Source organism: Laetiporus sulphureus, assembly GCF_001632365.1.
Source record: "Laetiporus sulphureus 93-53 unplaced genomic scaffold LAESUscaffold_17, whole genome shotgun sequence".
NCBI classification, from domain to species: Eukaryota; Fungi; Basidiomycota; class Agaricomycetes; order Polyporales; family Laetiporaceae; genus Laetiporus; species Laetiporus sulphureus.
In genome coordinates, this window is record NW_024468526.1 from 433,431 (window position 1) to 457,964 (window position 24,534).

At 52.4% G+C, this 24,534-nt stretch overlaps 12 protein-coding genes across 12 annotated transcripts; 6 read left to right on the top strand and 6 right to left on the bottom strand.

The window, feature by feature from the left end:
• The first annotated feature begins 1,212 nt into the window (after nt 1-1,212).
• LAESUDRAFT_132327 (uncharacterized protein) lies at nt 1,213-2,912 on the top strand. The gene is made up of 3 exons (XM_040901288.1): nt 1,213-1,717; nt 1,780-2,767; nt 2,828-2,912. The coding sequence occupies exons 1-2, from the start codon at nt 1,326-1,328 to the stop codon at nt 2,726-2,728; spliced, it is 1,341 nt and encodes a 446-aa protein (XP_040764829.1). The 5' UTR covers nt 1,213-1,325; the 3' UTR covers nt 2,729-2,767; nt 2,828-2,912.
• A 2,076-nt stretch (nt 2,913-4,988) lies between these two features.
• On the bottom strand, nt 4,989-5,908 carry LAESUDRAFT_699481 (uncharacterized protein; the record flags this gene model as incomplete). Its single annotated transcript, XM_040906385.1, has 2 exons — nt 4,989-5,714; nt 5,765-5,908. The coding sequence occupies 2 exons, from the start codon at nt 5,906-5,908 to the stop codon at nt 4,989-4,991; spliced, it is 870 nt and encodes a 289-aa protein (XP_040764830.1).
• A 398-nt stretch (nt 5,909-6,306) lies between these two features.
• On the bottom strand, nt 6,307-7,539 carry LAESUDRAFT_725457 (uncharacterized protein). Its single transcript, XM_040908824.1, has 6 exons — nt 7,339-7,539; nt 7,157-7,286; nt 6,818-6,952; nt 6,690-6,754; nt 6,463-6,628; nt 6,307-6,406 (listed from the first exon to the last, which is right to left on the bottom strand). Exons 1-6 carry the CDS (start codon nt 7,483-7,485, stop codon nt 6,390-6,392), a joined length of 660 nt encoding a protein of 219 aa, XP_040764831.1. The 5' UTR covers nt 7,486-7,539; the 3' UTR covers nt 6,307-6,389.
• Nucleotides 7,540-7,745: 206 nt separating this feature from the next.
• LAESUDRAFT_652224 (uncharacterized protein) lies at nt 7,746-8,267 on the top strand (the record flags this gene model as incomplete). Its single annotated transcript, XM_040904346.1, has 2 exons — nt 7,746-8,051; nt 8,109-8,267. The coding sequence occupies 2 exons, from the start codon at nt 7,746-7,748 to the stop codon at nt 8,265-8,267; spliced, it is 465 nt and encodes a 154-aa protein (XP_040764832.1).
• A 620-nt stretch (nt 8,268-8,887) lies between these two features.
• Nucleotides 8,888-9,255, top strand: LAESUDRAFT_758895 (uncharacterized protein; the record flags this gene model as incomplete). Its single annotated transcript, XM_040912512.1, has 3 exons — nt 8,888-8,994; nt 9,054-9,159; nt 9,217-9,255. The coding sequence occupies 3 exons, from the start codon at nt 8,888-8,890 to the stop codon at nt 9,253-9,255; spliced, it is 252 nt and encodes an 83-aa protein (XP_040764833.1).
• Nucleotides 9,256-9,498: 243 nt separating this feature from the next.
• Nucleotides 9,499-10,797, top strand: LAESUDRAFT_652060 (protein prenylyltransferase; the record flags this gene model as incomplete). The annotated part of the gene is made up of 6 exons (XM_040904331.1): nt 9,499-9,619; nt 9,679-9,793; nt 9,845-10,258; nt 10,327-10,600; nt 10,655-10,698; nt 10,755-10,797. The coding sequence occupies 6 exons, from the start codon at nt 9,499-9,501 to the stop codon at nt 10,795-10,797; spliced, it is 1,011 nt and encodes a 336-aa protein (XP_040764834.1).
• Nucleotides 10,798-11,122: 325 nt separating this feature from the next.
• LAESUDRAFT_132410 (Pcmt1-prov protein) lies at nt 11,123-12,484 on the bottom strand. The gene is made up of 8 exons (XM_040901289.1): nt 12,272-12,484; nt 12,143-12,210; nt 12,047-12,086; nt 11,714-11,975; nt 11,639-11,653; nt 11,454-11,578; nt 11,347-11,400; nt 11,123-11,279 (listed from the first exon to the last, which is right to left on the bottom strand). The coding sequence occupies exons 1-8, from the start codon at nt 12,359-12,361 to the stop codon at nt 11,241-11,243; spliced, it is 693 nt and encodes a 230-aa protein (XP_040764835.1). The 5' UTR covers nt 12,362-12,484; the 3' UTR covers nt 11,123-11,240.
• Nucleotides 12,485-14,334: 1,850 nt separating this feature from the next.
• Nucleotides 14,335-15,236, bottom strand: LAESUDRAFT_725461 (ubiquitin-conjugating enzyme E2). The gene is made up of 5 exons (XM_040908825.1): nt 15,178-15,236; nt 14,969-15,064; nt 14,725-14,908; nt 14,533-14,659; nt 14,335-14,475 (listed from the first exon to the last, which is right to left on the bottom strand). The coding sequence occupies exons 1-5, from the start codon at nt 15,199-15,201 to the stop codon at nt 14,463-14,465; spliced, it is 444 nt and encodes a 147-aa protein (XP_040764836.1). The 5' UTR covers nt 15,202-15,236; the 3' UTR covers nt 14,335-14,462.
• Nucleotides 15,237-16,739: 1,503 nt separating this feature from the next.
• Nucleotides 16,740-19,369, bottom strand: LAESUDRAFT_132619 (P-loop containing nucleoside triphosphate hydrolase protein). The gene is made up of 11 exons (XM_040901290.1): nt 19,206-19,369; nt 19,131-19,152; nt 18,982-19,073; nt 18,725-18,882; nt 18,365-18,675; nt 18,099-18,310; nt 17,507-18,050; nt 17,406-17,453; nt 17,235-17,357; nt 17,043-17,170; nt 16,740-16,987 (listed from the first exon to the last, which is right to left on the bottom strand). Exons 1-11 carry the CDS (start codon nt 19,225-19,227, stop codon nt 16,956-16,958), a joined length of 1,692 nt encoding a protein of 563 aa, XP_040764837.1. The 5' UTR covers nt 19,228-19,369; the 3' UTR covers nt 16,740-16,955.
• A 257-nt stretch (nt 19,370-19,626) lies between these two features.
• On the top strand, nt 19,627-21,562 carry LAESUDRAFT_713904 (uncharacterized protein; the record flags this gene model as incomplete). Its single annotated transcript, XM_040907025.1, has 8 exons — nt 19,627-19,818; nt 19,870-20,021; nt 20,076-20,176; nt 20,232-20,426; nt 20,481-20,663; nt 20,711-20,800; nt 20,828-21,231; nt 21,287-21,562. 8 exons carry the CDS (start codon nt 19,627-19,629, stop codon nt 21,560-21,562), a joined length of 1,593 nt encoding a protein of 530 aa, XP_040764838.1.
• Nucleotides 21,563-21,673: 111 nt separating this feature from the next.
• Nucleotides 21,674-22,465, bottom strand: LAESUDRAFT_132665 (uncharacterized protein). Its single transcript, XM_040901291.1, has 2 exons — nt 22,008-22,465; nt 21,674-21,942 (listed from the first exon to the last, which is right to left on the bottom strand). The coding sequence occupies exons 1-2, from the start codon at nt 22,300-22,302 to the stop codon at nt 21,785-21,787; spliced, it is 453 nt and encodes a 150-aa protein (XP_040764839.1). The 5' UTR covers nt 22,303-22,465; the 3' UTR covers nt 21,674-21,784.
• Nucleotides 22,466-23,551: 1,086 nt separating this feature from the next.
• Nucleotides 23,552-24,502, top strand: LAESUDRAFT_758901 (uncharacterized protein; the record flags this gene model as incomplete). The annotated part of the gene is made up of 1 exon (XM_040912513.1): nt 23,552-24,502. The coding sequence occupies one exon, from the start codon at nt 23,552-23,554 to the stop codon at nt 24,500-24,502; it is 951 nt and encodes a 316-aa protein (XP_040764840.1).
• Between the last annotated feature and the right edge of the window lie 32 nt (nt 24,503-24,534).

A 24,534-nucleotide genomic window follows, 5' to 3' on the forward strand; every position in this document is an offset into this window, starting at 1 on the left:
CTGGGTGGACTCCATACATAAATCGTTTCACAGGAGGGGAAATTCGTTGTCTATCCAGCTACGAGGAGGGGCGATGCCAATGGCAATCGCGAAATGTCTGAATCCCGTCCCAGCGAATGACGGACTGTGATCAATGTTTTGAATGGAGGCAACAGATACCGCGGACTGCAATGGTCCGCAGGAAGATGCAGTGAGGTCTGGGGGCAGTAGTGCATGGGCACAGCTCTCTCTCCCCGGATCAAGTGAAAAGAGAGCGACTAGCCATCTAAGAGAACATCAGCTTAAGTGGGCAAATATGTAAGATAACCACTCATCACATCGCACGGAACCGTGAATTGACCATTCCGCTAGCTGAAGTACTGTTTGCTGATGGCTTTTGCGCTCGTTTTGCAGCGCCCAAATTGTGGTATGCTTATAGCCCAGGATCCTAGTACTTACTAGTACTTACCGTTTCTGATGGCAACGCGATGATCATGCTGGCAGTTGTCATCCTTGGCACCAAAGCTCACCTTTGAATAATGTTTTTTTGGAAGGAGCATCAGTCAAAATGCACCTGAGCTATATCCATTGGGCATCCGACTGCGACGCCCACACTTAACAAGCGCTTGTGGCTATGACAGCGATCACTGGCTCGCTGTGGCCACTCATCGCCGACATAAGAGGGTAATGTGTTTTTAGCTGGGAGTAGCGGTTGGAAAGCGATGGCCGGACAAAGAAGAGAGTAATTCGCCATTGCGGACTAGAGTAGCATAGATGCCACCCGGAATCCCAAGTCATTGTTTCCATGTAAAGCAATGTTCCGAGCAGTGCTGCGGCGACGTATTTTAATGAAGGAGATCGAATGCCATCTGAGAGTAAACATGCTCGGGATGGGCGGCAACAGAATGGAAACAGCATGCAAAGATGGATGTCGAAGATCCAGGGTGAGTGCGTGCTGGACTGAATGACTATCACGCCATCAGTCTCGGGGCATCCTCAGGTGGCAAAAGACGTTCAGAATAGCGGACAGATCAAAGAACAGGCTCGAGCCTTGGTTTGACCGGACAAAAACGTGTGTGCAAGGGCTTCGGAAAGCGAACGGCTGGAGCTACTCAGCCACTCGGCAGCGGCTGACGGCTGGCTCGGATCAGTCTCGGCACTTGGATTGCCGGGCGCAGTACGGGATGTTTCAGTCTCCGCTTCAATCTAGGGTTGATTACAAGAGCAGCTAACTCCGGGGACAGCCCTCTCCTATCTTCCGTCCTGCCTCGTTTTTCATCCAATACCGTCGTCGTCGCGCACGTCGCCCTCCTCCCTCCCGCCAACATTCTCCCCTCCTCTCCACCATGCTCGCCGTCCAGAAGCCGCCACTACAAACATTCGCTGCGCCAATGTTCCACCCCAACCACAGCCGACACCCTTCAGCGCCCGTCATCGTACGGCCCACGCACACGCCGGGCCTCCTATCCTTCTCAAAGCCTGCCCAGCCTGCTCCCCGACCACAGACCGCTTGCCAGCACCAGCGGTCGCAGCGCGCATCGCCCAGAGGTAAACCTCAGCAGAGGTCGCCTCAACTGGCGCGAGCGCAGGCGTCCGACGACACTAAGAAATCATCAGGTGGAAGGCCCAAAGTGGACAGTGAGAAGGCCAGATTGGAGCCTGCTGTGGTTAGGACACTCGAGAAGTCTTCCAGAGGCCGGCAGACGAGCAAAGCTGCCAAAGACAAGGCTCAGCAAAGGTTGGTACATCTCGTTTCTATCTATATTTGGCCTTGCAAACCATGTCCGTCGATGCATCCAGGAGTGCTTCCTCATCCGCGCAAGCCCTTGCGCGGCGACCTTTACATCAATCATCACCTCCCCCATCTACTAGGATACCCTCGCGGGCAGAGGTGTCTTCCCAACGCTCGATGAAGTCGTCTCATCCAAGTGCAAACACTTCAGCATCGGAGTTTGCCGATCCTTTTGTTGTAGATCATTTGTCACACAGCGACAACGCCTCAGCAGAGCCAGCCAAAGCCGGCTCGAAGGGCTATTCTTACCGCCCTCCTCCACCCCTTTCCCAGCCTGCTGGTAAACTCGCTCGTCGTCGTCAGACTACCCGTGCTTCAAGCACTCCGGCCTTGCACAAGACTTGCCAGCAGCGCAAAGACAGGGTTGCCGAGCTTGTGGGTGGTGTCGCCGACGTTGCCGTGTCTGCCAGTGCACCTATCACTCCTCCGCGTCGTTCTAAGGTTCATCGTATTCCTGTTGCTGCAGATTGGGATGTGTTCCCGATCTGTGACGATTCGAGTGATCTCACCGACGAGAGCGACGAGTCTCCGCCATCCACTCCTCTCAGGGAGGCTGCCACTGTGCCGACGAAGAAGAATCGCAAGCCGTGGCAACACGCTCATCTCTTTGATGACGCGCCGCGTACGGCTCCTCTATCGTCGACATTCGAGTTGTCGTTTGCCCCGAGCCCCACGTCCTCTCCGACGCCCGCTCATCGCCGTCGCCACCATCAACGGGCCCCCAGTGACGGTGTTTTCTTGATGTCGACGGACGACGAGTCGTCTTCGTCGTCGGATGTTTTCTCGTCGGTGTCGTTGGCAGTGCCTCGACATAAGCTCGTGGTAGAGATGCGGCCTGTGCGAGCACCGGCCCCGGATGACGTACGTGCGTCTTCGGCCCCACAGCCAGGCTTCTTCGCAGGTTCGGTATTCCAAAGCTCGCCAAGTCCCGATGAGCTCCCGCCGCCATCTTTCTGATTGTATTTGTAGACATCGCAGAATTCGTCAAGTGTATAGGCAAGTCCTCTTGTAGCATTTCTATAGATGGATGGTTCGCTAACCTCCCTGGTTGGTCAGCCTGGATCTATCGGGTCCCTTTAGATGCTCTCATTTATCGCTGCAGCGACACTCCACTCTTCGCTGACCCGACTTTTATCGTCGACTACCTAATGCCGCATTACCCCCACATTCATACAATCCGTCGCCATATCCGTTGCCGTCTTCAAGCTCCGGACGTGTACATCAGCATCCCCTTCAGATATCATTATCATCTCGGCATTCGGTCTCACTTTGCATTTCTCCGGGTTCGGCGGTCTTTGAGCATTCGATTCTTCTGGGCTGCACACTTGGCATGATATTCATCGACTTTTACACTCGGTTTCTCCCGGTCAAGGTTACTCGTTCAGGACAACACGCTTCAAGGGTACAAAAGGGTACAATATTCATCTAGATATCCCGCCCTTAGCTGGGTCAGCTGTCGGTGCTGGCATTCATACCCCTATCCGACGGCACGAGACTGTCTATGGCAGTGGCACGATTGCGCGTCGACTGTCGTTGCGCTGTCTCGTACTCTGTCTTCTTCCTTCCACTGTCTCCATAATTTCACCACCTCGGTTTCACCTCGCATCTCAATTGTGTCAGTATCAACCCAGCTCACACGCGCATGCTCTCGCAACACAGCATCCCCGCATCGCATCCCCTTGCTCACGTGGAGCCTGACGATTATGCAGGCGCTGCGTTGTACCACTAGGAGATTTCATAGATTGCAAATATTAATGAACACGCAAGAAAAACACCAGACAAACTGAACGGGTTGCCAGAAGGCGGCCGTCATAATTTATCCTCCTCGGCGGATCGGCGTCGAGGAGCTATCTGTCCTCCCGTTCTTGGCTGGCTTGTGTCTTGGAATTTGGGACTCTGCTCGTAGCCATTCTTCTGGCTTATATTTCGTCTCTCATCGTGTCTGGGTTTACTGTAGCTTCTTCGGCGCCAGTTCCTCTTTCTCGGCGTTTGAGGACATATTGGCCCGCGGAGGACTTACTCCGCTTCCTACCTTTTCTTTACCGTTCTCATCCTTCGGCGGGCTGCATCAGGTGTATCAATATCGCATGATCGTCGTCGACGTTTCTTTATGTGTAGTAGTTACAGTCGACTCCTCGTCGTCGTGGCTCGCCTCGACGATGTCTGGTCATCAATTTACTCTATTTCGCCTATATTTTCTTCTTGCGTCTCTTTCTGTCTCTTTCTTCCCCTTCTTCTCGTCCATATCGGTTATTGTGGGCTTCGTGATGGTGTACATTGTTGGCATGGCTTGTGAGTATCCTAATCCTGGCTATTAGACGGATGCTAAAGTCGATGTCGCTTCAATTTACAGCTGATTGTCTATATCATACGCACGTATATGCGTACCCAACACTACTCCCATTCCATCCACCTGCTCCGCATCGCGTCTGCTCTCCATTCGGTCGGCGCTCCTGTATATACGATCTCCTCGAGTTTCCGGCGGATCAATGCTTCACACTCTTTATTCCTGTTTTCCTATCCCCTTCACGGCCCTAGAAATATCTGTTGTCGATCTCGCTCGGTTCCCCCCCCCCGTCCAGTTCACCTTCCTCGATCTATTTCTTGCCCTCGCCTTCATCGCCCTCGCTCTGCTTGGCCACACCATTGGCTGTTGTCTGTCGGTCACACCAATCTGTATCGTTAGCCACCCTCACGCGCAAAATGTTACTGCTTCGCCACCTCATATACTCCGTATCGGTTGCTCAGCCTGGCCTAACGTATTCGACGTCGCATTCCCATCGCTAATGGCCCAACACTTCAGTTACCAGTAGTGGGAGGGTAACTGTCTATTTCATTAAGCTCGTGGATTATGTGCGCGGAAGGGTGTTCGCGTGGCTGCTATAGGTTCGGTTCCTTGGTGGTTGGGTGTGGAGACAGGATTGGTGACAGCGTCATGGAGCCGTGGATCAGTTTGATGTTGTGCCCCGAGTGATAACATGCTATATGGTACTTAGGCTTTATGTATGACGAGCGGTTGGATGAAGAATCTGCAGCATTACTATATTGTGACGATGGTGTGCATCGAGCAACGTTCACTTTCGGCAGACCGCTCCCGAGAGTGAACGCGTTGTAGCTGTGTATCGGACGGTATGCAAGAGTTCGCGAAGTGAGTACAACAATACAGTACCAGTACAAATCATCGATACGTAACGACTGTGCAGACCATGTAGGCTGTCTACGGGAACGTCAGGATGTATTCCTTCATTTCATTCTCCCAGCTACAGTCGGGCAGACCGTTCGTGGCCTCGTCTTGCGCATCTCCACCGCAGGCCTCGAGGAGTTGCTCGTCGATCTCTCCCAGAATTTGTCTAAGCACAGCTGTTAAATCCGTTCTTTTTCTGAGAGGGATGGGCACCAAGATGTTGTTGGCAGAGTCCGGGTCAGAGTCAAAGGCAGCGCTAGAGGGTAAAGGAGGAGGAGCTTGGCTCAGTACCGGAGCCGTCGTATACGCCTTGTATCCATGCATGGGAGTAGCCCTAGAGCTGGCGACAGAAGACCTGGAAGCAGATTCTGCGGCAGCCTTTGCGAGTGCGCGCCCATACACCCTGCTCATGCGGCGAGAGTGCCCTTGGTCGGCTTTCATGAGTGCATGTTCGACCTGCTGGTACGTGTTCGAGCCCGGCGCGACGAGCGTCTCAAGGAGGTGGCGTGTCTGGTTGAACGCGATGTAGCGGAGCTGCGAATAGAAGTGCACCATAGACCCAGGCGTGCCACAAACGACAGGGCAGTCGGGGTTTGGGCAACCGGGCGGGTTCACGCCGTCCTGCTGGCACTTGCCGTGAAAGTAGCTAGGGAAGATCGCATTCTCCATCCCGTGGTAGGCTTGCATCTTATATGCGTCGTAGATGGGCGAAAGGTAGTTATTGGGCGGGATGGAAGAGTTCGCGCAAATCTGTTGGTTCTGCAGGGAGGATTGAGGTTAGTGAAACCGGCAAGCGGAGTATGGCGCACCAAGTCGTTCATCACTGCCTCGACGACGGGCGTGTAGTTTCCGAGGAACGCGTTCGTGATACCGACGATGCATTCGCCCTCGCATGCCGAGACAGTGGCCGGCACTGAGAGCAGGAGGGCAGATATTAACAAGAGTACGATCATGATGAAGACAGTCTAGTCTATGGGAACAGGTTAGAATTCGTCGTCGTCGAACCTGGGTCTTGCCAGAGACCGGGAGACAGTGCACGCGAGGAGGAGGACAAGACGTGCACGGAGGTCAGGACATGTGGACTCGAACTTGAACCGACGTGCGGTCACATGCCAAACACGTCGCAAACGACACGTCGATCGACATCCCGTCTCCTCCCGTTCATCCAACCATCTGGCCACATTCTGCATGGCCACGATGCGTGCAAGGTGCAGGCGCACTGGGAAGATCCAATGGGATACCTTAACACAAGCAGTGTGAACACCTGACAACGTTTCGGACATGATAACAAGCATTATCGTTCACCGTTCAACCTTCGATCGCAATTGAACTGCGACCCTGCGTCGAAAGAATAGAATGAAGATAACATATCGCTCCATAGTTGCTATGAGTACAGGCATGTCGCACATCTCAAACGTTCCACAGTGGTCACCATCAGTCGTAGTCATAACCTACAGGAAACTCGCACGATGAGTATACTGCGCACAGGCAGGAATAGAACACATACCGCCTGCTTCGTCTCCTCCTCCTCCACCGCCCAGGTCCTCGAAATCGTCGCCCTCACCATTGTCAAAATAATTTTCTGCGTAATCGTTGTCGAACTCCTCATCAACATCATAGTCCTCCTCTTCAGCCTGAGAACCAACGTCCGAGCGCTCGTCACTGGATTTTTCCTGTTATTGATATGAGGAAGGTCGACAAGGGACGAACGTCGATCAAAATTACGCGACTCACCTGTTCTTCGACATCCTTGGCCATTTCATCCAGGTTGATACGTTTCTTCGGACCCTTCTTCGCAGCTAGGCAGGAAAGCGGGGGTGAACACTACGACAAAGGTACCAAGATTCAGGGATTGCGCTCACAAATTTTTCGTCTCTTAGGGTTGAAGTAGCCTTCAAAGATCTCTTGAGGGAAGAATGGTTGATGAAGATTCTTCCTTTTCAGCGTAGGCTGTGACGCTGGAGAGGGGCGATACTTGTCCGAATATCGAGGCAATTCTACACTTTCCGCCGATCAGCACATGCATTCAGGACTCTCACAGGCCGGGACATGGGTGTTAAAACCGATGGATAAAAAGAAAGACAACGCATTGAAGAAAAGTTTGATATCGCCGTCATGGCTCAGACTCGGCATCTTTGGGAGCAATCACACCATCGAATGCTGATGAAGAACGTGGATTTCAAGTCATGCACTCTACTCACCTGTAGACTTGGTAGGCTCAATAACATAATATGCTGAACTGCGCAGACGAGTCGCAAAGCCTATCTGCAATTCGCAGATCCGCTTTTCCTCCTCGGAGTACTCGGTAAGTAATGGCAAGGGTTCCAGAGGCTTTATATAAGTTCAATGGCACAGTAAACCGCGTGAAATATGCATCACGCACAGGGTACAGGGCGGTCGCCTCCTTAGACATCGATTGGATGTCTGCGAATGTCAGGCCCATTGGAGGGAGGTTGTTCGCGCCGAACCCTCCCCTCCCGCCAAAACCACGTCCTCCACCACGCCCGCCGCCTCTTCCGCCTCTGGACATGACGTTGAAATATTGTCGGGTCGACGCGTTGAACCGAAGGGAGTTCTGCAAAGCAGCAGGATGCCGTACAGAATGGTCTCGCACACGCGCTAATAAGGTTACTGAACTATTTCGAACTCCGCACGAAATGTATAAAGTGCTCGCGCATCGTTCTGATCCCCCTTGCTACCTGCCTCCATCACGCCCCCCTCTCCCCCCAACAACCGACCGTCGTCGCCCTTGCCAGCGTCCGAGAACAATTCAGCATCCTGAATATTACAATGGATAAGACTTTGGATGAGGTTGGTGTGCTTTTTTTCACCAACGCCACCGTTCGCCTTCTCACTGCGTGGTATCTGCAGATCATAGCCACCCGCCCCAAGGGCATCCGTCGTGCAACTTCTCGCCGTGGATCCGCCAAGCAGCAAGTCTTGGGAAACGGCCCCGTTGCTTCTCGCACGCGTGCTGCTACCGGCACTGCGAATGGCACGAAGGCCCCTGCCGCTACTACCGCTACGTCGCAACAGCCAGCCGACAAGATCATCGTTTCCAATCTTCCTCCTGATGTCAACGAGCTTCAAATCAAGGTTAGTTACTACGGGCTCATAGCACATTGTTCTTCGCGCTGATGCGATCATTTCCAGGAATTGTTCCATACGACCGTAGGGCCCCTCAAGGACGTGACTCTTCACTACGACAGCCAGGGACGCTCGAAAGGCGTCGCTGCTGTCCACTTTCAACGTCGCGGTGATGGTACCAAGGCATTCCAGCAATACAACAACCGCCTCATTGATGGAAGTTAGTATCGGCTACTCTCACATCTTTTCCCCACGTCATCTCTAGCTTGGCTGTGCATGCACCTTGCTCTGCTGTGGTGCGATCCATTGCGAAGGTCATCTTCGCGGATTTCTTGCCAGTGGGGCTTTCCTTTCCTGTTGCAGGAGCAGGAGCGGGAATGTTGAGCCAGGCACGTTCGTCTCAAGCGACAAGTCGGTTCATGAACGAAGACGTACCCACCTGCGACTGGACTGCCGTTGGGCTGTCAACGCAGTCAACCTCCTAGCTGAGGGCAGAACCCACTGCCCAAGCGGACTCCGTGGTCGTAGTCATGCAATTCGCCCCTTACCTGGTTGATGCGCGCATTCTACGCTGCGAGAGGTTTCACGGAAGGTTTCATCCATCCGTCAACTTCGTCGGCAAACTAGTAGGAGGTCGGGTCAAGGTGCAGAGCTCGATAACGACGCGTTCCAGACTTCCGTACAAAGGCCGAATTCGTATCCTCTCTTTTGCTTGATTCCTCTCGCTTCGATGAACAGCCGACTAATGAGACCTCTGCTTTGCCTTTGTCGCCGATATTCCTCGCATCACCGTTACCCCTCTTGCCATCATCCAACAATCGTACCCGACGCAAATAGAGCGCCCGATGAAGATTGAGATCGTCGTTGACCCCTCTCGTCCTGCGCCCGCGGCGTCACTTGCTGCTCGTGTGGCGCCGGCTCCTGCAGCAGCAGCACCTGCCGAGGGTGCTAGGTTAGTCATCTCACTGCGGCTTGAATCAATGGTTCCCAAGGCTCATACTCTCGTTCAAGGACGGGCGGACGTCCCAAGCGCGGTCGTGGTGGACGCGGTGGTGGACGCGGCCGTAGGGCCGACAGGCCTAACAAGAGTGCGGCTGATCTGGATGCTGAGATGGAGGTAGGCTGGAATTGTTCATCGGAACCGAGGTCATGCTGAACGGATAATAATGTCCAGGATTACACTGCTAGCAACGCCCCTGCAGCTGCTGCGTAGTTAACACCGTATATTGTACCTTCCCCGATAGCGTATTATATTTTGGACTCTCGACCACTGTGTACTATCATACTTTAGCTGTCCGGTTTGTGACTCGATTGTCTACATACTCTTTCTCGAAATAGTGCGCGCTGTTATTGTCTTGTTGCTGAATATACCAGTATTTGTGTCGCGCACTGGGGTCATGACGAAGCTCGCATGGTGCAGCAAGCAAGGCTCATCGCTCAGCTCCCGACCTTCACCATGTCTGCTGCCTTCGAAGACGAAAGACTCTACTCTGAACGATCCGAATGGGCAGATGTCGTCCCCATACAGCAGTATCAGGGCATTGACCCTCTCGCTCCCATCAACTACTCGGTAGAATGTCCGTCTGAGCGTGCTCCTCTGTGTGTTCACTCTGACGTCTGCAGCATCGCATTGTAGACCAAGATGCGACGGACTACTTTCGAGGCATCGTCAAGACGGGAGAAATGAGCTCAAGGGTGCTGCAGCTCACAGAGCACATCATCCGAATGAATCCTGCCCACTATTCTGCATGGTGCGCAGTCCTCCCACCTATCTTTCTCTGCTTGATCTCGGATGCCCCTAGGCAATACCGCTACCGCACGCTGCTCGCGCTCAACTCCTCGCTCGAGGAGGAGCTGCGGCTGATGGACAGGTACGCTATCGAGTACCTCAAGACGTACCAGGTGTGGCACCATCGCCGGCTGCTGCTCACCGCCCTGCGCTCTGTTGACGCCGCAGCGGCGGAGCTCGCGTTCATCGCGCGTGCGCTCGAGACAGACACGAAGAACTACCATACGTGGTCGTACCGCCAATGGGTGCTCGCGCACTTCAACGACGAGGAGCGCCTGTGGGCGGGCGAGCGTGGCTGGACGGACGATCTTCTCGAGCAGGATGTAAGGAACAACTCGGCGTGGCATCATCGTTTTTTTGTCGTGTGGGATAGCGGCGTGCGGCAGGGGGACGAGGACCGCGAGGAGGTGCTTAGAAGAGAGCTGGCGTGAGTAGCTAGCTATGTGTGCCGTGCGTGTATCTCGCTGATCGCAACGTCCTGCTGCTGTATGGCAGGTTCACGAAGGAGAAGATCGCACTCGCGCCGAACAACCCCTCCGCGTGGAACTACCTCCGCGGAGTCCTCGAGCGCACACAAGTGCCGTTCAATACGCTTTCGTCCTTCGTGAAGCTGTACATCTCCTCAGTGCGCCCCGATCCGAATGACGTGCTGGACTTGGACGTGCCTCCGCCCACGGAAGGCGCCGAGCTGCCCTCCGTGAACGCTCTCGAGTTCCAGGCGGACATATACGAACAGGAAGGCGGGGAGCAGATTGGCAAGGCCGTTGAGGTGCGTGACGTTCTTCCTTGCACCATGTGAATGTAGCTGAGAAATCCTGAGCAGATTTGGAAGTCATTGGGGGACGAGTATGATACGATGAGGAAGAAGTGCGTTTTTATTGCGTGTCGTTCTGCTGGAGTGAGCTCACTCGTGCAATGCTCAGGTATTGGGAGTATCGTATCAGGGAGGCGCTTCAAACCAAGTGAAGTGGCGGACTCGGACGATTCTTACGCGAACGCGGGGAACGCTGACGTGCGTTATCAAAACGACGATAATCTCTGTAAAATAGCCGTGCAAACGAATCCTTCCAGTTCAAAGGTGACCATTAGCAGTATTTCAGGATTGACATTCTGCAGATGCCAGAGCTGGCCAGGATTAGGGGGAACAGCACCTTGCCTACGTCGGGCCTTGTGAGGTGATCGTGTTATAGTCTGGAAAGACCTCTAGGTTGGGCTGCGACGGTGCATGAAAACTGCGGAGGGCACTACTCGCGACAGTCTCAAAACACCCTTGCAGAAACGATATACACGAATATGTATAGTGGGCTACAAGCGATATTGATACAATCCACTTTGATATAGGATACATGGCTTACAATTCTAATCTTACACTTCACACACAACTATGCACACCTCGGCTATCCGGCAGCTTAGTAGTACTGCTTATCCTTGTCCGTCAACGGGACATACTGCATCAAAAACGACAGTCAGCACGATCAACTGTGCTCAAAGAGACGGAACAGATGGGATGCCTACCATGACGTCGAACAGCTCTTTCTCCGTCACTTCGCCGTTCTCGTCTTTGTCAACCTGCACATGGGTTTTGTTCGTTATGAGCTCTTCTGGGACGTCGTGAAGCGTACCTGAATGATCTGCTGCATTTCAGTGCCGACCGGGATGAACATTCTCCCGGGGGATGCGAGCTGGGCGACGAGTGTGTAGGGCATGGTCGGAGAAGCTGCGCCGACATGGATCGCATCGTACGGTGCTGTTCAGAAATAATATTGAACATCGATGCGTGCGACCAGCTGTGAATTGTCGTGCTTACCAACAGGAGGATAGCCTGGATAAGAGCATAAATTTCAAGCTAGCTCAAGGAACAGCGTACAGTCATACTACTCACCCTTTCTGCCATCTCCGGCAACCATCTGCAGATGTCCGCTGTCAATGGCCTTCCCTAGGCCATCGCGGCGCAGATTCTCAATGGACCACTCAGTCAACTCTGGGATGTGCTCGATGCCAACTACGGTGCCGAGCTTGTTGTGCTCCTCGTCCGTGACGAGCTGGTGTATGACCGCGCACAGGTAGCCTGAGCCAGAGCCGACGTCGAGTACGCGTGCCCCTGGACGGAGGTAGGGCTGGAGGTTCTGTAATGCGTGGGCGTGCTGAGGGAAATGTCGAGAAAGTTGGCGTGAGTGCGTGCTCTGTGCGTTCGCGTATGGTGCTAGACACTGACCATGTGAGGTGCGGAGATTGTCGCTCCATAACCGATAGGTCTGCAAGTGTAGTGGGTAGCATACAGAGATTGCCTGAGACGGCGGAGGGGACTCACTGAGGTGCATCTTCGTATGCCTCCCACTTGTTCCTAATGTAATGCGCGCGGTCGACCTTTGTCATCGCCTACCGACAAGCGACTCCGCGTGAGCTTCTTCCGCGAACATGTCGCGTGAGCTGTACTCACCGCCTGGATGCGTTCAGAGTGTATGATATGATGTTTCGCCAGGTTGTTGATGAGCTCAGCATTGGTCGCACCCGTGCATCTCCAAGCCATTTTGTGAGTGTCGTTCGTTCAGTCGATGTGAACGTGTGGTGCAGTGAGTTCAGGAAGAGAGATAAATATTCCTTTCACTCAGGCGAGCCAGGACTTAAGTATCATCGCCCGCCACCGGCTAGGCAGGGCTGGAGTGCAAGTGACGTTATTCGTTATTCACGTGCGTGTCGGGATTTACTGTATATGGTGACGCGCCCAGGGCGCGATCCATGGATCCTCGCAACCAACTCAGCTCATGGGCACATGAGAGGCATCAAGCGAGGCATTTCGGACGGTCTGACAGTCGCTTCGTTGCTTATTCTGTCAGATCCCATACATTGTCATCATGAAATCTCCCGTTTTATGCAACCGCGAAAGCTGCATCCGCCCTAGCAGGATCTCCGTTTGACACTGTACTGCTGGACGATGACCCTGCTAGGACAGATTGAATGGCATGAACAAATTGCCTGTAAAGAACTCGGAGAAGATTACTTCTCACCACTTTGAAACACAATGGCCGTCTCTTCCAGTTAGCTTCCGGGGAGAATTCAGAGAGTAACCACGGATGACTCCCAGCTGGCAGCGCCTTTCCCACAGGGCAGGTAACCACCCTCGGGTCTGAATTTCTGTCTTTTCAGCCCAGCCACCGAGATCCTCGTCGTGAATTGTCTTGGATGAGACCATTATGCCTGGGCTCTCTTCCGCTAGCCTCTGTTGAGGCGGTCATTGATCCGTTGCCTACTCTTGGCAATGCGATCCATATTGGCATGCGCTGGACATTCGGCGTAATATCCTTTGTCGCGCAGTCCATTTTGTTTAGATCTGACGAAACGCATGGTGGTTGAACAGAATGACAACCAAGATAGATAGAAAAGCGCGTGGAGAACCTTAGGTACCGCGAACTGAATTTGAATCGACGTTAAACTCGGCTTCCGCGAGAGATCCTGAAGTTATTGAATCGGGTCTGGGAGGCCCGATGTTGTAATTAGAATCGACAGCACTTCCAAATCTGCAGCAGCTAAGTCCACTAGAGCATTCCTCGCTTGAAAGTCCCGTGGGCAGAAGAGACAATTCCTTCAGCCTCCGCGGGCTCCGGACATCCTTGTCTGACATCTTCAGTCTGTCAGCTCGCCCTCCAGTCTCCGAATAGCTAGACTGCGCGGACCTCTTGTCTGCTAAGCGATAAATTCGCCGTAGTGTGCTGAAGGACCTTGCGCCCGTTGCCTTGATAACGGCTAGGTCAGGAGTCGTGACGGAGAGTAACCCCCCCCCCCCCTAGGTGGTGACGACATGAAACGGTATCCAGACAGAGATGCTAAGAGTCTCGGAAAGGAGCTGCGCAACCGCACCAGATTAAGTGATCGCTTCATGGTCAAACTCTGTCGCGGTCTAGTCTATGAGCGTCAGGTCTTCTGAGTTGGGTAGTCTTGGGAGGTTCGTCAACCGTTGACGTTCAGCCAAGTCGTAGCACCTGGAAACATAATATTCGTTTGATAATAGACAGGCAGCGGACGTGAAATGTCATTGTCTCTCTACGGACACCGATTGTCTCTCTAAACTTGATGAGGCTGCGCTCGTCTATGATATAGTCACTGACTTCTGGTGGCAAGTCGCGGTGAACCATCACGACGACACTTCACCTGAAGCTGAGCCACGTCAAAGTCATGCAAGGCAGACTGGAGCGGGACTGAAGACGACTTACTGAGAGAGGGTCGAGCATACACGGTGCTCTTGCGGGATTGCGCGAGGAATCTGAATCAACTGAGAGCGAATCTTAAGTGGTTCTATGGACAGTCTGTCAAGTGGAGGCGCACTCGTTGAGGATGCAGAGGTTGAGGCCTCCCAAGATTAAAGTTCACAAAACGAGGCGGTATTCATGGGGCGGATTAATATTCCTTCATAGTCCGATCCATGTAACACTCCCAGCGTAGAAGCGATTGTTACACTGGCGAGCCCATATTAACGTCAGTCATAGTGCACACCTCACTATAATTGCCGCATCACGTTCATGTATTGACTCGTCCGATTGTATCATTATACAGATGCGAGGAAACACGATTGAAGAAAGGACATCGTACACCACACGTTAATCAGGGCCACAGGTCAATGAACACAAATGCTACTACATGGCATACCTAGGGGGTAGTTGTGAGATCAGCGCCGAGCAACCGGACCATTAATACACCACTCACTTCCGTGTCCACTCCCGCGCGGTCGCCTCGTAGCGAGCACGGTCTGTCTTGTACAGATGTGCGATGTCAGGCACGAGCGGGTCATCGGGGTTGGGATCTGTCAGCATCGAGCAAATCGAGAGCAGCACTGCATTGGAACATGAGCGATGCTTTTCATGAAGAGACAACACTTCGATGCATGATGAGACTCACCTTTCGAGATTGTCAGTGCTGGACTCCACTGGTCACGTAGAATGTCGAGACAAATCGAGCCGTTCGCGTTGATGTTGGGGTGGTAGATCTTCGTCGTGAAACTGACCTTCGGGGGCTTGAACGGATAATCGGTGGGGAAAGTGATAGAAAGGAAGAAGACGCCACCCGCGTAAGGCGAATCGCCCTAAACAAGGATTGTTAAGTCCATGTTGGTCGTCAGATAGTGATGTCGTTCAAAACTCACTGGGCCCATAATGGTCGCCTGCCATTGGAACATGTTGTCGCCTGTCGGACCGGCACTGCATGAAGAGGGTGGATCGCGGCCGAGGTCAATCAGTTCCTGAACAATAACAGTCAGCGTCGCCTAACATCGATGACCGCCTAGCGCCACCACTTCTCTTTGACGCGCAGATCCTTGTGCCACGTCGGAGCACAGGAACGGCAAAAACTCACCTTGTTAATGCGCTTGAGGGCCATCGTTATAGAGCTCTAAGATGCTAAAGAGGTCGTGACTGTTCAACAGAGAGCAGTGGACGACAATCGGTGCAGATCGCGCAGGATCAAGGGCGACGACACAACGATACGCGGGCCCGACAAGTCACAAGCAGCGATGAAGAGCGACGACAACGAGGAGAAACTGTCAACGACGATACCAATGTACAGCGAGAAGCTAATACTCACGATGATGAGGGAGAAACGCTGAAGTGAAGGGAGGTGGTGGACAGAGGTAAGGATAAGTACCGGCGCGCATCCACGCTTGTTTGGCTTTTGTCACCGTGTTTGGTCGCTTACTCGATTCGAACAGCCTCTCACAGACGGAATCTTCCGGAAACACCCTTTTATGCCATCTCCGCTGCCACAATCACCATACTTATGATCCTAACTCAGGCATTGGCGCGGTGAAAATTTGCAGTACGCGCTACATCTGTGTCCAACTGTCATTTGCTTTCAAGCGACTCTTGGTGATCTCGCAATATTTGGCAACGATTTTGCCGCATATATGTCACGCCGCACATCATGTGGCACTCGCAAAATCCGAAATCTCAGCGTCAAGAACGCGTGCTCCTTCCGCTGCGACTATGTGAGAATGTGATGAGCGTGGCTGTCTTCATATCGCGATGCTGATCATGATAATTCACGAGAGATAACTGTCCACCAAACATAGATGACCGATTGACAAGTTAACCAGATACAAGCATTCAACATATCCGGGTATCACGACAACTCGTAGCGATTGAACGACCGGTCCTAGTCGGATGTCCTTCGCTTGGACGTCGCGTGGCTAACTTGAAGCCTGTAACATGTCAGGTTTTCAGTGTATGCCTTTAACACCTCCGGAAAGTAGTGACCAGTGAACTATCATATACTGGTCGGAACATATTTCTTTGTTCATGGAAATTTTCGTCATTTGAATGCGCCTTCGGACTTCCAAGCACAATCCGAAGGGTCCCATTCATTCATCCGTGTATGCTGAGCTTCTCATTCGCCAGCCCGAAATGTGGACGGATCTTCTGCGGTCGACATTGGATTCATCTAGGCTGGACCTCATCCGCGTCCTGACGCCCGTAACGGGTTCCGATTAGAGATTCCCAAGCAACATCCTTCGACGAAAACCTCATGCTCATCGTATTGGCGAAGCTTAGTAGCCCGGACTCTTCAGCGACTTCGCTTGAGGTTGAGTGGTTTTGAGCATCTGCGCAATTGATATTTTGCTGCGGTCTACCAACTGTGGCGGCCCACATGTCCGCCTTCCTGCCACAGAAGAAAGCCTCGTTGATGAGATGATCTTCCCGAGTCATTAACGTATCGGGCGGTTGGCCTGGGTGGTCGTCCTAGATCTCGTAGCCGGCTGTGTGGATTCTGAATGGGGCCGTCGTCTGTTAATTTCCCAAAATAAGAGTCTGAGTTTCCTCATGAGGTCGAGGCATTCTGCTCCTCCAACAATAGCTGGACATCGAGCACAATAGGTTCATCCGCATTGCCCGTGAGGGCAAACTCCTCAATCCATAGTCTGCACTCCTCGTTCTACCTTCACATCGCTTTCTGCTTCCAGCCACGAACATCATTTCAGCGTTCCGCCCCCAACTCCAGCCGCGAGTCCAGGCCCTCAGGAAAGTCCGACGAGCACTTCCCTGCGACTGCCACGAGAAACAACAATCCATCTAGACTACAGCGACTGGTTTACACCTCGGCGACCCAAGTCCATTTATTCAGAGATCCCGCAGGATAACTTATTCCTCGAGGAAGAAGTAGTTTCCGGCCGCTGTAAAAGACATCAGTCAATGCTCATGAAGACTGATTTTGAATACGACACTCACCCTTCTGTTCCCTGTCTTTGACACTATTCAGCTTGTTCACACGTGGCCGATAGTTTGTCGGGTCTCGCCGGAATGTGATCTCGAGCGACGCCAGGAACTTATTCATGCCGGTCAATAACGACTGAGGTCTATGCATTACGACCATGGGGAATGAGCGTCGTCATGATAGGATACATTAAATATGATACGTACGGTGTCGCCGTTGCTGCAATAGCAGGCTTCCCCCCGAACACGATGACACGATCGGCCAGGTAGGTAGCCATGATGAAGTCGTGTTCGATAACGAATGCCGTTTTCTTGGCATGGAGTATGAACCTGAAGGGAGGGTCAGCGGAATTGAAACTCGCTAACACGCTGACGTACCTCTTGATGACCTTACTCGCGATGATACGCTGTTCGGAATCCAAGAAGCTACAGCAGATATCAGCATCCGCGGACTGTCAAAAGGAACTGTTGAAACGCACGAGCTAGGTTCGTCAATCAGGTACACAGAGGCGGGCTTGCCTAATGAAAGCACAATAGCAACACGTTGAAGCTCTCCTCCAGATAGAGTTTTTACTTCCTGGTCCAAGATCGGTTCCAGGTTCATCGGCTTCACCACATCCGTGTTGAACTGCGGATGCATGAACGCGGCCTTGATCCGCTTCAGCAGCAGCATGCGCACGGTTCCCGGGAACGACGGTGAGATCGCCTGCGGTTTGAGCGACACTTCGAGCGTCTGCTTGTCCGTCTCCTCGTCCGGCGTATCGCCCGCCAACAGCCGAACGAACGTCGTCTTGCCCGTTCCGTTCTCGCCAAGCATGACGATGATCTCCGAATCTGTAAACCCGCCGCCCTCCACGGTGAGCTTGAAGCCGCCGAGCGTCTTTGTCATGGACGGATAGGAGTACTGCCGCGTCTTGTCGACGACCAATTCTTCCGCTGTTTCAACCATCTTGAATGATAGCGACTCTTCACGGAATCGCAGATTCTCGGTCGGGATGAAACCGTCCAGGAAAATGTTGATACCTACACCATTTTTAATGACAGTCAGCCGTATATTGATACTCCACGTACCCTCACGAACGGAATAAGGCATGGTAACCACGCCATACACGGAGGGCTTGCCATATAAGCAGCAGATGAAATCAGAGAGGTAATCGAGCACGGACAGATCGTGTTCTACAGCAATGACGTAGTTGTCTGGAGTCAAAAGCTCGCGGATGACCTCTGCCGCCTTCAAACGCTGCTTGATATCCAAATAACTTGACGGCTCGTCGAACATGTATCTGAAGACAAGATCGGTAATGCAACCGGGCAAACCAGTCTGACGGATCACGTACACATCTGCCCTCTGGATACACGACATTGCGATCGCGAACCTCTGAAGCTCTCCGCCAGACAATTGCGATATCTCGCGGGTCAGCACCTCATTCAGTTCCAAGTCATCGCACATCTTCTGCTTATTGTTCCGTTCCAGCTTCGTGTCCAACATCTGGGACACGGTGAGCTTGCCCTTCACCGCACGCGGTATGTGATCCACATATTGCGGCTTGATAAGCGCCTTCAGGTTGTCCTCTAACACCTTTGTGAAGTAGTTCTGCAGCTCGGAACCGCGGAAATACTTCAATATTTCCTGCCAATCTGGCGGGTCCTACGGAAACGTCAGGAGAAAACTAACATGAGCGTGAAACGTCACGGACGTCGTAGCGACCGAGATTCGGCTTCAACTTGCCCGCGAGTATCTTCAATGCAGTACTCTTCCCAATACCATTAGTGCCGACGAGTCCAAGCACCTGACCTGGTCGTGGCGTAGGCAGACGATGTAGCTTGAATGCATTTGCGGTGTACCGATGTGTAACTTCGGAATCGAGGTTAGTGGGCAGGTTGATAATCGTAATGGCATCGAAGGGACATCTGGGGAAGATGAGCGTTGAACATATAAGAGCTGCAGAGTCACGTACTTCTTTACGCAAATACCACAACCTATGCAAAGAAACTCGGAGATGAAGGCGATTTTGTCGGTGGGTTTGACCTCTATACATAGCTTGCCTGAACGTCACTGACAGATCAGCGAGCATTCAATGAAGCATATACTGGAATCGTTACCCATTTTTACGACGGGACATGACTAAAGTATCGGTCAGCATCCTTCAGCATCTCCGACGGCATATACGATCTGACCTTCTTGCACTCCTGTGCACATCGCTTAGGCTTGCAGCGATTCGCGTCGACAATCGCAATACGGGTGATTTTGTCCGAGGACATGCTGGACGACGAGTCTCCAGGTATGGTGGATGACGATAGGGAAACCAGCAATCGCAGCTGCCAAACGCGCGGGTGGCCAGAGCAATCGCACCTTGTGCTTTACTTCATTGAAATTTCTGAGCACACGTGATCAACTCTCGGAAATACAACTAAACTCATTGGCTAGCTTGGGCGGTAACAGTTACATTTGCTGAATAGGTCCCGATAAAGAGTTATCTGCAACCCATCAGCAAGCCGTCGCCCGGTGTGGCCCCATAATCTGCGACGACGCCTCCGACTCCCCAGGTCACTTTGCTACAAAGTCGGCATTCCTGCCTTGAGTGGCCCGTGTGCTCTTATGGAAATCTCAGATTCTTCCCGTCCTCCGGATCCTGCTCAGCTTGCATTTGAATCTGGCCGAACACGACGGTTGATCATTGCATCCTACTGGATCACCATTCTCCTTGCTCTACCTCTCTGGTGGACAACCACAAGCATTGAACGAAAATCACTACCTGCGGCTCGTGTATTCGCTCAGCAACACCGAGAGGTGACGCGATCGTATTGAATATGCTGTGCAGCGAATCTCATTGGAACGTAGCTGATTTTCCCCATCCATGTGCACCTGAATTCTTCAGATAGCTCTATTCACACCGCTACTCTAGCGCAAGAAGTGCAAAACTACCTAGACACTAATGCAGAGCTGCAGCATGGAAGCGGGCTGCATATTACGATCTCGCCCAACGAAACAACGTGAGTGGCAATGTGAGACATTGATCGCTTTACCTCATTGACGTTGCTCTGAAGCTCTGATGGGTATCAGGTGCTCCTGGAAAGAGGGGAACAAGAGCCGATGCTAGAGAAGCGGAGCCTGCATTTAGCCGTTCATCCAGAGGTCCATGACAGTTGTATGTCTCATCATTAGCTGTGCTCCGGCTCGAGTTGATTGTACGGGTCTCCCAGCATCCCAGATGCTAGCCATGGAAGTTGCTGATACTCTGGCAACGTTGATATCTCCGTACACCACATTACGGAGCCCGCATGCTGAACGCGTCGTCAGCTACGCGCCTCGTTATCGCCTGGCGTTCACTCTCCTCAACGAAGATGCAGCTTCTGACAATGCTGCATTGTCTTGGGATGTGCGGGAATCACTATCCAGTCTGTATCCGTATTGATCATGTTGCGTATTGTAGGTGAGCTGACTTAGTGTAGGGCATATTCAGCCGGTCCTCGATCGACTGTCGATGCTGCATAACTTCACGATAGAGAGTCAAGTGCAGTTTCATGCCCCATTAGCATTCCAGCCTCGCACCATACATCACAATGGACAGATAGCCTACGGTCTGACTCAGGAAGATCTGACCGTGTTCATTAACTCGGCTGAATGGACTCTTTGTGAGCAATTTCTGTACCTATCATAGAACATTTACTGATAAATGTAGCCTCGAGCGTTTCGAATGACCCTGTTCTACACTTCATCATGTTCGTTCCGTCATCGCGTCATAGTCCTCTGTATATTCTCGGTGACAACGGTGAGCATTCATTGTATGCGCCTGTAGCTGTAGCCAGCAGCTTACACCTTGTAGGCTCTCCCTTGTCTTCCAATGCCTTCATCCTGCCGCAATGGGGCGGCATAGTGCTCTTCAACCCACCTTCCACGAACACCACCCTGCACCTACCAGCGTCCGCACTAAATGCAATATTCGCCACCTTTCATCGCCAGCTCAAGATATTGCTTGGCGTTCCTGCGCTCCCTGCATATATGCGTCCCCGTTTTCTTGGCTCTGCAGGAATCACAGATTGGCAGCTAGATACATTAACCCGGAGGCGAGCTGCTGAGAATGCCATCGTCGCTCAGGGAACGCTGGAGAGTACTGTCCGGCTCGTATCTCAAATCGGGAATATGCCTGTTGGGCAAGACGTGAAAGGCGACGTACAGGAGGCACTAACAGCGCTCGAAAAGGTAGGTCTTGTTGTGATTGAGGCAGTACTCAAAGATGTTCAGTCGTCTTCCACAGGCTCATGAAATTACGTCCTCTTCCTCTGCATCGTCACTTCAATTTGCCGGCAAGGCCTCCGCACTTGCTTCACGGGCATTTTTCAATCCGGGAATGCTGGCGCTGCTGTATTTTCCTGCAGAGCACAAGTTCGCCGTTTACACACCGCTATTTGCATCTATAGCTGCCCCGCTTGTTGCCGCTGTCATCAGGGAGCTTTTAACATGGAGAAAGGCGAGAAGATTGTCGATTAAGGAGAAAACTGGAGCGAACGTTGAAAGACCGAAGGCCGAATAGACCACGCTTCTCAGTTTCGATCGATGGACCAACATACACCCACTGATACCTGATTTTAGAAACATATAACTACCTGTAATGATATAGTAGCGAGTTCCAGGTGGGTTCGTATCATGCTTTCAGGCAAGGCAATATATACGTTATACGCGCATGCTCGTTTTTCTTCTGCGGTAATACATTCCATAAGCAATGAAGGTCGATATATATGCAGACAAGCCAGGGCTATTCCACCAGTAAGTACACAACGTGGACAAGCCGCGACCATAACACAAAGAAATGATATATCGCGTATCCGCTGTCATATAAAGAGCCTTGTCGAGGGTCTACGCTGGACGGACACATACCTGATGACCACAGTGAGCCTCGAGCTCGCGCTTGGACTGGGGGCGACATCCTATAAGACCTGCCGACCTGAATCCAGAGGCGGAGGCGCGAAAGGACTCACAGATGATTGAGAGCGAGTGTACGTGGACCATCAATGCTGTTGGTGCTCTCAAGAGGTGCCAATAGACACAAAGTAGACGCAACTCCATGGCACATTGCGCGGACGTCCGAGAGAATGTGAAGTGAGGCGGATCGATGCTCCCAGGCTTGACGACGTGTGCCTTCTGCTCGTCGAGACATGCACTGCTGCACCGTCCCAGGATGTGGAAGGTACCTTGGCACGAGAAGAATCTGCATGATAGTGTACCTGTACGATGGAATCCTAGCAGTGAACGATCCTGTGACCGGCTGTGCATCCAAACTCGTGGGAGGCAGGACACGCATGTCGAGATATCCGGCTTGGTCTGACCAGCAAAGAAATGATTTCTCAGCAAGCCTAGCTCAGAGAGGGCTCGTATCCTTCCGCAGGTATTAGGATGCAGTAGTCATGTTGGAGGGGGTACGAAGGCTCGCCAACAGATCACCGTGAGTTATCAAGGACCTTTGAGCAAGCTAAGGACAACTTGACAAGAACCCCCCGGCAATCGCCGAATACGTTCAGGCGGAGTCCCAACGGATGGCACCAAGTCCAGAGATGGAACTCTTGCAAGGCAGTCCGCATCTTACAGCTCAAACCCTCAACTGCATTCACGCAGAGCGTACTAGTGTTCTTTATCTTCTTCTAATTTCTCACATACAACTGCTTTATGCCCCAGGCAAAGCAGGATATCCACATCTAAATCCTCAGTCGGCTGGTTTCCAAGAGTTGCTTCACTCACTATTCGTTCAAAGAACTTCGTAGTGCATTTCTGATGGGCCCAAAACGTGGACGAGGAAGGGCACCAAATATTGTTCCATTGTCTTATGATGTAAGTCAAAGTGGGCTCGTTTGCACAGGTGATCAACACTTGTTTTCTAACGCTTACTCTAGCGGCCTCCGGGGCCAGGGCAGTCACTGCCTCCCGAACCATCGAATGGATTTGGGCCATACGATAGATATCTTCCGGTACAAGGCAATCCGAGTTTCCACGATGGCTATGGTGGTGTTTACGATCCAAATTTACCCGAACACGCAGGACTTCCATTTCAGCCTCCTCTTCCTCCATTTTATTGGAGTTCTCCAAATCTCCTGAACATGTGGGATCATGCGATACCCTGGAATCCACACGACGCAGCCAAACGGACAAATGGCAGGAATCCCAGGAACAACGGTCCACGCTCGCGGGGTCGCCGTGAAACCATGGCCGAACGAATGTTCGAACCTTCGGATACTTGGAAGCAGTCGCATACTGAGTCTTTGGAAGGGCAAGTATCCGTAACATTTTTCTCTAGCGAGTTCTCCATTGACAACTATTCAGGCAAGATCAGGGCAGAGATTTCCACCCTCCACCAGAATCCACGGCACGTAACATTAGACAATTCCCGCCTCAGAGAATGCGCAACCATTATTCTCCTTCTCGCAACGGGTATTATCTGTCCCGAGACCACTACTCTCCTTCAAGTAGCCATTATTCTCCTCCCCATTTCTCTGGCGCCCGCTACCGACCGTATTCTCCATCCTTCGACATGCCTAAATCATACTCTGAATCAATTCCGGAACCACTTTCTCCTCTCTTTGATAACGGCCTGCCTTTGCAGAACCCATATGCCGAAGATTACAGGTACGACAACCGCTATGTAGACGAGCAGCTTGCATATCCTCTGCGAGCACGCTCTCCTGCAGATGATCGCGCAAGCAGACGCTTTCAGAGCCGTGATAGATCCCCGAGTGCGGGCTCCTCTCGCATTACATCCGGCTACTCTCCAACGACAGCGCGTATCCATTCACCGGAACCGCCAACGTCGCGCGGACCCTCGTTCGATTCCGGTCCGGACGTCCATACACGCCGGTTCTCCAGGCCAGTGGATAGTCCTACAAATTTGCGTGGTTCTGGTCCTCGAAATAAGTGGACTACTCCCTTACCTCCACCTTTGTCTATCCCAGGTCTTCCAAAACGCCCGGACACTATTATTCCAGGCCACGAGGTGAAGCAAGAGGACGATACGGTCACGAGACTTGAAAGCATGGATAGTATTGCCTCGACACCTCAGGAAGAATATGGTCCTCCTCGCCCTTCAGCTTATGGACAGGCTGTTGCTCATCCGGGACGCTTTCATCGATCAGATTCAGTCGTATCCTCATATAGAGTTCACCGATTCTCCTCCGGCAGTGATAAGAAAAGACGTGAGAGACGAAGCACCGGAAGTAGCGTATCGCCTGCCGATGCACCACAGAGACATGGTGAGAAACAGAGGCCCCCGAGTCTCCCGCGCGAATGGGTCCCCAATGCTGCCTATGTACGAGCAGACTCTGACATGGACATGTCTGCACCGTCGTCCCCTGTCGAAGAGGTGCACAAGGCTGGTAGTGCGCCAGGCCAGGATGTTCTCCAAGACGTTACGTGTTCTGACAAGGATGCCGAGGACGTATCTCGCACCGCAGGTGCTGATGTCGGGCAAGGGCAAGTTATTTTTTAGTCTACCATAAGAGCTCCAAGGCTAATGCGTCG